Source organism: Poromitra crassiceps (genome assembly GCF_964638095.1).
Source record: "Poromitra crassiceps genome assembly, chromosome: 19".
Taxonomy (NCBI): Eukaryota; Metazoa; Chordata; class Actinopteri; order Beryciformes; family Melamphaidae; genus Poromitra; species Poromitra crassiceps.
Genome location: NC_139646.1, coordinates 25,441,218 through 25,453,641, shown reverse-complemented (window position 1 = coordinate 25,453,641; position 12,424 = coordinate 25,441,218). Strand labels below are relative to the sequence as shown.

At 43.3% G+C, this 12,424-nt stretch overlaps 1 protein-coding gene across 1 annotated transcript in view; it reads left to right on the top strand.

Annotated features, from left to right (window-relative positions):
• The window catches only part of tdrd7a (tudor domain containing 7 a), a gene marked incomplete at both ends in the record, with an annotated part of 28,621 nt that extends 18,290 nt beyond the window's left edge, over window positions 1-10,331 (top strand). Inside the window, 8 exons of the mRNA XM_083655869.1 lie at window positions 1,935-2,018; window positions 2,106-2,240; window positions 3,236-3,346; window positions 5,029-5,329; window positions 6,080-6,264; window positions 6,445-6,638; window positions 7,751-7,911; window positions 10,081-10,331. Coding sequence (XP_083511995.1) covers window positions 1,935-2,018; window positions 2,106-2,240; window positions 3,236-3,346; window positions 5,029-5,329; window positions 6,080-6,264; window positions 6,445-6,638; window positions 7,751-7,911; window positions 10,081-10,331 — 1,422 coding nt within the window. The remainder of the gene's footprint in view (window positions 1-1,934; window positions 2,019-2,105; window positions 2,241-3,235; window positions 3,347-5,028; window positions 5,330-6,079; window positions 6,265-6,444; window positions 6,639-7,750; window positions 7,912-10,080) is intronic.
• Window positions 10,332-12,424: the final 2,093 nt, after the last annotated feature.

Sequence of the window (12,424 nt, the reverse complement as noted above, 5' to 3'; positions counted from 1 at the left end):
CTTGTTGACTTAGGCCATGTTTAGACGACAACCGTCTCTGCATAAAACGGCAAACTAGCGTTGCGTCCTCACCTTTTATTTTGCATTTACACACAGCTGGTGTGATAACGATTTGCGTGCAGAGTGCAGACTGTCAGGCTGACTGAAGCCGCAAAAGCGTCAAGTGAGCCAGAATAACATTGAAACTTCTGGTTAAAACCTTCACGATAATGGTAATTAAAGAAACTAAGTCTTATTGATGCATGTCACAACGTTTTTTGTGTGTGATCTGAAATACACAGAAGACATATAGAACACAGACAACTAAAAGTCCACAACCCTGACTTTTATTTACCCAGTTATAAAATACGGCTTTTATTTTGAAGGTAAAAACCGCCTAGCTTCCCCTATTCTGTCTGTTTCTAACGGGCTTGATTTAGCTTTGTGATTAAAGTTTTTAAATGCATTTTCCACGCGTCTGACACAGAAGTCACAAATGGTAGCCTAATAAACTGCTCCAGATTAGATTACCGAATAAAAACCCAGTAAAGCAACATAAAAAAGACCTGAGCACAATTGGGACTTCACTTGAGGAAATGCATCCAGACAGTGAGTTGTCAATTATTCAATGCGGGAGACAGTGATTAATAGGCTATGTGCGACGTTAGTAGGGGGGGACTTAACGCAGATTGTGTTTTTAGCAAATCGTTATCACATTTGTTCAATGTCAATGCGACTCATTATGCCTGTGCCATAAGGCTGTATTGGGCTAGATGTTCCTATTGTCTAAGATGGTGAAGGGGGACTGTCATCACCTGAATAGCGTTTCTCCACTTTACACAGCGACAGTAACGGGCAGCGTTTTCAAGAATTCCACTCTGGAACCCGTTTTCAGATTTGGGTGTTTTCACCCCCCAATAACACCGTCACCGTGTAAAAGGAAGGCACTAACGCTAAAAAAGTTTGCTGTTTTTATGCAGGGAGCGTCGCCGTGTAAACAGGGCCTAAACCCAGTGATTACAAAACTGTGGGCCGTGGTGGAGCCTCCCTATTTTTAACCCTTTCTGCCACTGCGTTCCTGATTGGTCATTTCTCCCATTAATCTCCTGGGGCCGGTTGCACCAAGTGGTCTTAACTATGCCTGGTCGTAACTCCTACGTCGGTCTTAGTTAAGACCAGTCTTTAGAGTGGATTTACGCCTGTTGCACCAACACGGCTTATGTCTGGTCTTAACTATGCTGGTCGTAGCAATGCGCGTCCATGTAAATTGTCGGGGAATGCCCTCTGATTGGCCCACAAATGTGCCTCGCGCCGTCACCCACTACTGTATGTGCGTCACTACACCCTCCCTCCTCCCACCCCCCTCCTCCTGTAGAAGCCCCTGGGGAAAATGGCGGCGCCGATTAGTGTCAGGCAGTCTGAATGAAATTGAATGTAACGTTCCCAATTCTATGTATTAAATTCTAAAAAAATTAACGGCAACATTTGGGAAGGCTAAGCCACACCAACTAGTTAGTTATAATCTTAACATCGTGCTTCAAAGACGGAGAACTGGCTGTGTTACGACGATGACGGTCAAAAAGGTCTCCGCAGAGATCTCTGTTACAGGCAGGCGCTACGCCTCCTCCTGACCAGGCGTAACTCTTACGCCTGGTCGTAGTGAAAATAAGGCTTAAGCCATCTTGGTGCAACCGGCGTAGCTGTTAGGTCGTAAAGTTACGACCAACTTAGCTTAAGACCAGTCGTAAGACCAGTTGGTGCAACCGGCCCCTGATTTCATAAGTTATACAAATCAAATGGCTGTAGGGGGCTTGGTTTTAAAGGCAGAGTGAAGTTTCTGGTAGCATCTGAAACTAGTTGACCGTGGAAAGCCATGGGCAAAATTTATTTTTATTTTTTATTTGGAAGACTATTTGGAAGGTCTTACATTGTGCGTTTGTGTTTATCTCTCCCAGGTGACGGCAGAGTCCCTGGTGTCCAGGCCGTTCAGTGGCAAGTTCTGTCTGGCCCGCCACAAAGGGAAGTGGTCCAGAGTGGAGGTAGGAACTGCTGGAAGACGCTGTAACCTGAAAACACATTTGTATTAAGCGTGACAAGTTTTGAAATGTCTCGTCTTCAATTGTTAGATCATCAGCCTGTACGGCAGCAGAGTGATTGACGTCCTGTTCGTTGACCTGGGCATACCAGCCTCTGTAGAGGTGACTGAACTCCGAGAGATCCCCCCTCCCTTCCTCAACGACTTCACCGTCATCCCACCGCAGGTCAGTGCTTCTTGGTTCGTGTGCTCGTCTGTGTGCGCCTCAATCTCAAGCAACGCAAGGCAAACAAAATACATGTTTTGTGCAAAATAATTTCTCATGTGCGCATGCTTCACCCCCGCTGCTACAACTCCATCCTAGGGGAAACACTGGCTTGTGCAATACAAGTCTGGTTCTTCTGTCTATTTACTGTACTGTGATTTGGGATGGGTATCGTTTGGATTTTATCGATACCGGTATCGATATCGGTTCCGGTATCTGTACTGGTTATCGATACCGATACTTAAGATATCCTTTAGGGGTGTCACCGTGTACACGTGTAACCGGATAGTAATTCATATTATTCATAATTCAAATATATCCATATATTCATAATTCAAAAAAGACTACCCGTCTTTTTTGTCCTTTTAAATAACGTTTTCAAATAAAGTTTAGATTTTTTTACGGTGTTTTGGACTCGCAATCATTCATTTCTCATCAAAAATAAACTCTTTTAGAGGTGATAATGCTGCCTGTTAAGCTACAGATGATAACTTTAACGTTACACTAACTAATTAGTGCAGTAACGTTGCACGTAATGGACGCATGGCCCAGTGTAACTTTAATAAAGCGGGCAATATTCCTGGTTCCGACCAATCAGGAACCGGTACTAAATAATACCAGTGCTCGATACCCATCCCTAACTGTGATACGGGTTGTATTGTGTTTTTGTTTATTGTATTTATTGCATGAGATCTATGTTGGAACCTGGCTAATGTAATGTTCTGAAAAGTATCTAATCTAATGCTCTGTAGCGTGTAAACAGGAATATGAATGGAATATTCTCTAAGCAACTCATGTAAAATCCTTAATTGAACTATTGTTTTATTTAGAATAAGTTCAAAAGTCAGATTATTGCAGTCCATGTAAACATAGTCAGTGATTGCATACAGTTTTTGGACACGGTCACAAAAATTCTTGAAGGTGTATTGTTTTATTGCGTGTCGTCTTTCTCCCAGGCAATCAAGTGCCGTCTGGCTGACCTCCCTGTCCCAGCAGGAGAGTGGCCCACTGAGGCCATCATCTGCCTCAAGGAGGCTGTCCTCAGCTCTGTGGACTGCAGAATCAAGGTGTGTGCACGCACACATATACAGTATGTACATATACCGTAAATTCCGGACTATAAGCCGCACCTTTTTTCCCGTTTTTTGGCCTTTTTTGGCCCCTGCGGCTTATATAACGGTGCGGCTTATCTATGGATTTTTTCAAAAAAAAAAAAAAAAAAAAAATCTCTCTTTTTTAGCACTCTTTCTAACTATAAATCCACTTGTGTTTTAATTTCCTCTCTTGCCCTCTTTTCACCACACTGTATGACACTGTGTGCACTGTAAATAACAACACAGATGGTGTTGTGTTATGTTGTTTTGTTGAAATGTTAATAAATGGGAGCTTCCTCAAACAGCCATCTCTTTCCTGACAATCCCCTCTGTGCATGAACCCTTACATATGGTAATTAAACATTAAAACACAAAAAAAAAAAAAAAAAATACCATTAAAACACCCGCGGCTTATAGTCCGGTGCGGCTTATATAAGAAAAAAATAGTCAACTTTGCAGGTGCGGCTTATACACCGGTGCGGCTTATAGTCCGGAATTTACGGTACATATAAATGAACATCCGTTACATTCAAGACATTGCCAAACCAGTTCCCACAATGCTGATTGAGACTATCACCGCCACATAACTCTGTATTTGGCAGTACAGATGACTTGTAGATCAGGTGTATTTGGCAGTACAGATGACTTGTAGATCAGGTGTATTTGGCAGTACAGATGACTTGTAGATCAGGTGTATTTGGCAGTACAGATGACTTGTAGATCAGGTGTATTTGGCAGTACAGATGACTTGTAAATCATGTGTCGACCGGACCGCACAGATGACTTGTAGATCAGGTGTCATCCGGACACTACAGAGGACTTGTAGATCAGGTGTCGTCCGGACAGTACAGATGACTTGTAGATCAGGTGTATTTGGCAGTACAGATGACTTGTAGATCAGGTGTATTTGGCAGTACAGATTAGGGATGGGCATCGAATTTCGAATTTTCGAATAATCGTTGTTATTATCAAGGTCGACTTTTATTATTGAAATTCGAAATTCGAAAAAAAAAAAAAAAAAAATTTTTTGAGTGAAATGTTGCATTGTCTCCCCTGATTCTAAGTATAGTCAAATCGCTTGGTTTGAGCAAGCAAAACAATTTTTATAAGCATTTTAAGCAAGGTTTATGGAAAAATGAATGGCGGATGAAATCCCATGAAGAGGGAGAGGGGGTGACTTTGGCACCCCTTTGGCACTCAGACCTGAGCCTACTAAATATTTAATGAACCACTCATGATTGTCAAAACTGTTTTTTATTTTCGAAAATGTCAATGTCATGTAACATGTTCTTTACTTCAGTGGTGCAATGCTTGTTTGAGCTAAAAATCCACAGCAGAAGCTTTTTATATTAATTAATAAAGCCGTAGACTTAGAATCAGGGGAGACAATGCAACATTTCACTCACAAAAAAATAATAATACATTTTTAATTTTTTTTACATTTTTATTTTTATTTTCGAATTTCGAATTAAATTCGAATTTGGCCAGCGAATTTCGAATAGTGTTTTTGCTAGAAATGCCCATCCCTAGTACAGATGACTTGTCGATCAGGTGTCGACCGGACAGCACAGATGACTTGTAGATCAGGTGTCGTCCGGACAGTAAGATGACTTGTAGTTCTTTCTCACTTTCTGTTTTTATTATATCCTTTTTAGAAGCTAGACCAGGACAAAGAGGACAGGGTTGTCCATATGTACCTGTTTATCGGTGCGGACAGTCAGGATTTGGACAAGAGTATCAACCGTCAGCTGGCCCAGTCAGAGATGTGGCAGAAACTCACCGAGCAAAACAACAACACCACCGCCATCCCCAACGGCAACGTTGTTATCGGTGCGGACAGTCAGGATTTGGACAAGAGTATCAACCGTCATCTGGTCCAGTCAGAGATGTGGCAGAAACTCACCGAGCAGAACAACAACACCACCGCCATCCCCAACGGCAACGTTGTAGATGAAGGTAAAGCCAACGTCAAAAACAAATTCCCTGTTGAAACCGAATCTCAGACAATTCAGTGTCTTGTGTAGTGTGTACATGAATAAGTCTGTCCAAACTCAGTTAGAAGCTAGAAAACTACAGCTTCAGCCTGAGAGTCCTGGCTCTCGTTTCTAACCAGCTTTGAGAGTTTTGTTATCTAAGACTGACCTACCAAAGATCAAAGGAATAACAGAAAGATCATGTTTATACTGTATAGAGTGGATTTACTGTTCAATGAGTACAATATCTTCATCACGTCTGGGCAAAATTAGATTCAAAAAATGTATTTCCCAGTAAGTGGTGACATATTCTACAGTGGGGGAAGTAATCTGTGGTCATACTAAAAAATAAATCAGGAATGAAGAAATTAAGACTTATTTTCTCAAGTTTTAAACCCTTTTCACAGGGTCATCCCTGCAAGTTTCAATCCCCAGCATGCTAGTTACTGTATATGATGTATGAGTTTTTGCAACATATGATTTCTCCATAATAACCACATTGGCTTATTGTAATACTATTCTAATGCGCTTATATTTATTTCATGCTCATTATGTGGTATATTACCAAACATCTTGATGACTTTGGTATGACGATGCTTACATATTTAAATAATCAATATACATTAGAATATTTTTGGCTGTTGACACTACCTGTCGACAAATTTCAGCACCCATCATTGACAAAGCTATTATTTGTGCTTGTGTGTGCATGGATTTTCCTGAAACTCCATAGCTCATCTCAGTGTGCTGGTGGAGAAGTTGTCTCTGAGCAGCCCGGCCCTGAGCACCACCACATTCAAGTCCGCAACCCAAGCGCAGCAGGGTAGAGGGGACACACCCCACATTCCTGCCCCAGCGAAGACCACCACAACTGGGAAGAAGCCACTGCCGATGCCTCCTCTCCTGGATCTCCCTCAGGTGGGCGGGGAGGGAAAAACTTTCTCTAGGGGTTAGCTTAGTAATGAAGGGAATTATTTTTGCATCTTTTGCCTTTTGGTTAAGAGAAAGGTTTCTATCATTTGTCCTGTCCTTATCTATTGTTCTTTTTGAATGTTGTTTTCTGTATTTTTAAGTTGCTGTGCTCCCTCTGTCTTTTAGCCCGGTCAGAACATGGATGTGTTCGTGCCGGTGGCTCTGCACCCTGGCTACTTTGTGCTGCAGCCCTGGCAGGACCTGCATAAGCTGGTGGTGTTGATGGGGGAGATGATCCTCTACTACAACCAGGCGGAGAGCACCGCCGCAGCCACGCACATCCAGAAAGGAGAGGTCTACGCTGCTCAAATAGACAAGAAGTAGGTGGCAATTACCATCTGTCACATTGAGGGAATTTGATTTCACAGAGTTGTGGGATTTGGAAAGAAAGGTTTCCGACAGTGGATTCAAGCTCTAGTCTAGTGTGTTACATCAATTCTGTTACATTCAAACACCAGTTCCACAATGCTGATGAAGCCGATCGCCGCAGATAATACTCAGTATTTCTCAGTATCTCCTCCTGAGTTTCCAGATAACACTCAGTATTTCTCAGTATTTCCTCCTGAGTTTCCAGATAACACTCAGTATTTCTCAGTACCGCCTCCTGAGTTTCCAGATAACACTGAGTATTTCTCAGTATCTCCTCCTGAGTTTCCAGATAACACTCAGTATTTCTCAGTACCGCCTCCTGAGTTTCCAGATAACACTGAGTATTTCTCAGTATCTCCTCCTGAGTTTCCAGATGACACTCAGTATTTCTCAGTACCGCCTCCTGAGTTTCCAGATAACACTGAGTATTTCTCAGTATCTCCTCCTGAGTTTCCAGATAACACTCAGTATTTCTCAGTACCGCCTCCTGAGTTTCCAGATAACACTGAGTATTTCTCAGTATCTCCTCCTGAGTTTCCAGATGACACTGAGTATTTCTCAGTACCGCCTCCTGAGTTTCCAGATAAGACTGAGTATTTCTCAGTACCGCCTCCTGAGTTTCCAGATAACACTCAGTATTTCTCAGTATCTCCTCCTGAGTTTCCAGATAACACTGAGTATTTCTCAGTATCTCCTGAGTTTCCAGATAACACTCAGTATTTCTCAGTATCTCCTCCTGAGTTTCCAGATAACACTCAGTATTTCTCAGTATCGCCTCCTGAGTTTCCAGATAACACTGAGTATTTCTCAGTATCTCCTCCTGAGTTTCCAGATAATACTCAGTATTTCTCAGTACCGCCTTCTGATGACTGCAGCACACATACTCTCACTGCCAGAAGGGGGAGACAAAAGTTCCCCACCACAAAAGTTACGCACTCGGCTTTAAACCGGGAAAACTAAAATACCATTTGTTTGCTGCCCGTCTCCTCGGTGCACCACTGAATTTTGCAGTGACTTTCCAATGATTCCAGTGGGTCTAACCTCAGGCCTCATTCCTACACAGTTGGCACCGTGTGCAGGTGAAGGGGGTTCTGACCAACGGGATGGTTTCTGCCTATGAGCTGGACCACGGCAAGCATGAGCTGGTACGCAGCACGCACCTGCGGCCGCTCATACAGGAGTTCAGACAGCTGCCCTTCCAGGCCATCACAGCACAACTGGCTGGTGAGTGGGATCATACTTGTCTTTCATTCATCATTACCTTTCCATGCATTGCTATTTCAATTTGTTGTTTCCATTCTGGCAAGACAAATGGCATTCCTAGGAAGATTTGTGTCTCAGAAATAAACATAATTCTTCAGTCAGACTTACCGTAAATTCCGGACTATAAGACGCACCGGTCTATAAGCCGCACCTTCAAAGGTGACTATTTTTTTCTTCTATAAGCCGCACCGGTCTATAAGCCGCGGGTGTTTTGATGTTTAATTACCATATGTAAGGCTTCGTGCACAGAGGGGATTGTCGGGAAAGAGATGGCTGTTTGGGGAAGCTCCCATTTATTAACATTTCAACAAAACAAAAGTCAGGTCACTAATCCCCAGACAAAATCACACATTGTGAGATGCTTAAAAATCACCATCGGCGGGAGCTGCTGTGCAGCCAAGAACACAAGTGAAATTCGTTCTCTCGTGACCTGTGGTTCTCAACGTGATGGACGATTCACCTTTCTTGTTAACAGTCCTAGTGAGAGGCAGGTCGAACGTCAAAGGCACTTCATCCATATTTATGATCTGCTCCGGTCCGATGGAATATTCCTTGATCTTTCTTTGTGTGAATTCGCCGAAGTTTGTAATTTTCTCCTGGTAGTCGGGAGGGAGTTGCTGACACACAGTCGTCCGCGCCCTGACGGACAGTCCCTTTCGTCTCGGGTTTGTGCATTATCCTTTGCTGCTGCTGCTGTTGTTGTTCCTGTCTCGCTACTGTCTCAGACATGGCTTTCAGGCTCAATCGCCGCCATCGTCGTAACACAGCCAGTTCTCCATCTTTTGAAGCATGATGTTAGATTACAACGAGCTAGTTGTGTGGCTCAGCCTTCCAAAATGTTGCTGTTAGTTTTTTAGAATGTAATACATAGAATTGGGAATGTTACATTCAATTTCATTCAGACTGTCTTTCCAGCTCAATCGCTGCCTTTTTCCTCCCGGAGCGAGGGAGGAGGGAGGGAGGGTGTTTTACCGTAGTGGCTGAGAGAGAGTAGTGGCACAGTGCTCCAATCAGGTCGCGAGGCACATTTTTTGCAACATCATCCAATCAGGGTCTCGCTCTCATAATGTCTGTCTTGCTCTCGTTCTGCCTCATACCAACATCCATAGATTTTGGAGGTTCCCGAGTGGCCGTTTGCTGGAAAAATCCATAGATAAGACGCACCGTTATTTAAGCCGCAGGGGGCAAAAAAGGCCAAAAAACGGGAAAAAAGCCGCGGCTTATAGTCCGGAATTTACGGTACTTTTATTTACTGAGTATTGTATTAATTGAGTGGTTGTATTGAATCATGACCCCCATCTCATGTATTGAATTGTATTGTGAGATAATCATATCACTGCATCCCTAGCTAACACTTTTTGGGAGTGTCCATATAGTGTTTTCTCTTGCTCGTCGTCTTCTGAGTGCCAGCGCCCTTTCCTCATCTGAAGTAACTAGCGGCTGCAGCTGCTAGTTAGAAGCTGCCTAGAAGCTAGAAACTGCCTAGTTAGTGAACTAGCAGCTGCCTAGTTCACTAACCAGCCACTTATCTCTTCACAAAAGCGCTTCCAGGCAGCGCTTTTTCCACATAAAAAAAACATTATAGACACACGCCCTTACACAGCCTCCCTTCTGCTTTCTCTTTTCCCAGCTCCTTCTGTCCTCTCCCTCCTTTGTCTTCAGTAGCTCCTTCTGTCCTCCTCTCCCTCCTTTGTCTTCAGTGGCTCCTTCTGTCCTCTCCCTCCTTTGTCTTCAGTAGCTCCTTCTGTCCTCCTCTCCCTCCTTCATCTTCAGTAGCTCCTTCTGTCCTCCTCTCCTCCTTTGTCTTCAGAAGCTCCTTCTGTCCTCCTCTCCCTCCTTTGTCTTCAGTAGCTCCTTCTGTCCTCCTCTCCCTCCTTCATATTCAGTAGCTCCTTCTGTCCTCTCCTCCTTCGTCTTCAGTAGCTCCTTCTGTCCTCTCCTCCTTCGTCTTCAGTAGCTCCTTCTGTCCTCTCCTCCTTCGTCTTCAGTAGCTCCTTCTGTCCTCTCCCTCCTTCGTCTTCAGTAGCTCCTTCTGTCCTCCTCTCCCTCCTTCGTCTTTGATGCAAAACGCTTGGCTTGCTGAAACCCTGAAGCCCACCTGTCAACACTCCTCCTCTCTCTCCGGTGCAGGCGTGACGCAGCTCAAGTGGTCTGAGGAGACCTCCCTGGTGTTCAGGACCCACGTGGAGAAGCGAGCGCTGGTGGCCCTGGTGGAGAGCGTCCAGGAGGGCTCGGAGGTCAAGGGCGAGCCATGGGAGCGCCGGCTTACCGTCTACCTGGTGGACACGGCCCAGGATGAGAAGGACGTCTGGGTCCACAATCTGATCAAGGACGTCGCCGACTGTGAACTGACAAATGCTGACGCTGCCTCTTCATCTTAAACTGCCACTCGTTTTTTTTTACCAGGAATTGCTTCCTTCACGTTCATCGTTCTGGTTCTTCCTCCCATCCTAAGACTGAAGCCTGCTCGGCCAAAGTTCACAGAGACTCCAGACTGAAGCTCTGTAATAGACTACTTGCACAACTCCACTACTTCCTGAAATGAGTAGGGCATCTTGGTTTCCTGTCCTACACTATTGGATGAACTGATTAATGTCAGGTGTGCCTGACTGCTGCAGTCACAACAACAGTGATCAGGCACACCTGACATTAATCAGTTCATCCAATAGTGTAGGACAGGAAACCAAGATGCCCTACTCATTTCAGGAAGTAGTGGAGTTGTGCAAGTAGTCTATTGTAATTAGTTAAAGAAGTAAGAGTTTTTTTTTCTTTCCTGAATTTGAATTACCGGCAAGTTTTTTCCATAGTAATCAACATTGGGGCTGAGACACACTGGGGTTGAGACACACTATCTCCTTGCCTTTTCCTTCCCCATCAAAGAAGAGCAGTTGTGCTTAAAATGGTTATATTCTTCGATCAACACAAAACCTTTGTTCCTTGCAGTTAAGTCATAGTGTTGTATATTTGTTGTTTAATTGTTTATAACTTTTTGAATTTGATTTTCATGTGGAACTGTTTTTCCAGTTTGCTGTGTGTTTGCTGTTTGCTGTGACATGTGTAATTGTGTGGCTTACTTTGCCCTTATTTTTGTGCATGTATACATTTATTTATTTTTGCTGTGTAAATGACTTAACTGCAGGCATCTACCCCACATGTAAATAGTTGTTTCAGCACTTCAGATGCAGTCCCCTTATTATCATTATCATTATCCTTGTCCTCTTACTAGGCCGAAGAAAGCAGGTTGTTTAAAAAAAAAAGCTGTTTAAAAAGGCTGTTTAAAAAAAAGCTGTTTTTTTGTTTTTTATTAAAACAGTTTATATTTTGATTTGGGACAGTGTCGAATGCTGTAATACACTCATTTGAACGTATTTGTTGCCTTTTTCCCCAATTTTTTTGGGTACAAGATGGAGATCTGAGCTACTGCTAAACACAGATTAGTACGGTAAATGCAAATGGCCTGCATTTATATAGCGCTTTCATCCAAAGCGCTTTACAATCAGTAGGTACATTCACCCATTGCGATGGTGGCAGGTTACCACGCAGGGTGCTGGCACACCAACGGGAGCAATTTGGGGTTCAGTATCTTTCCCAAGGACGCTTCGACATGCAGACTGGAGGAGGCGGGGATTGAACCACTGACCTCTTTTATCCAAAGCGATTAGTGGATGACCGGCTCTATCTGAGCTACAGCTGGCCTCAAATAAAGTAAAATCCTTAGAAATATTTCTATTGAAAACGCATGATCCCTCCCCCACCCAGATAGCTTCTAAAATGTATGTGATGTGACCCACTGACTCTAATCTAAATGAAAATCAATCAATTTTTATTACAAGTGCAAAATCACCATGAAGCATGGTAGCATAGGACAAAGTATAACAAACAATGCTCTAAAACTTAATGTTGAAAGGATGTTTACAAACAAAACAAACAAGTGAGGGCCACATGAAAAAACAAGTTAAAAGGGGTGTTCGAATACAAATAAAATAAATAAATGAATAAAAACTAGTAAAACAGCCACATTAAAATACATCCCAAATAAAAGGTGTTTTAAAATGTGACAAACCCAACCGTAGTTCTAGGGAAGGCCGTAGTGCAGAGAAAAAAGGTGTTTTCACTCTTGATTTATAAATGTCAACTGAACTAGATTCCCTAACATATAGTGGAAGTTTGTTCCACAGATAGGGGGCGCGGTAGGCAAAGGCTCTCAAACCAACCGTTTTCTTAACCACGGGAATGGCTAGAAGACCAGCATGGAGAGAGTGAAGGGGGCGTGCCGGTACATAAAGTGTAAGAATTTCTAATAAATATGGTGGTGCAAAGCCATGCAAGGCCTTATATGTTAAAAGAAGAACCTTAAAATCAGCTCTAGCATATACTGGTAACCAGTGAAGCGAGGCCAGAATGGGAGTGATATGATTAAACTTTCTAGTCTATATTCTAGCTGCAGCATTCTGTACCAGCTGAAGACTTCTCG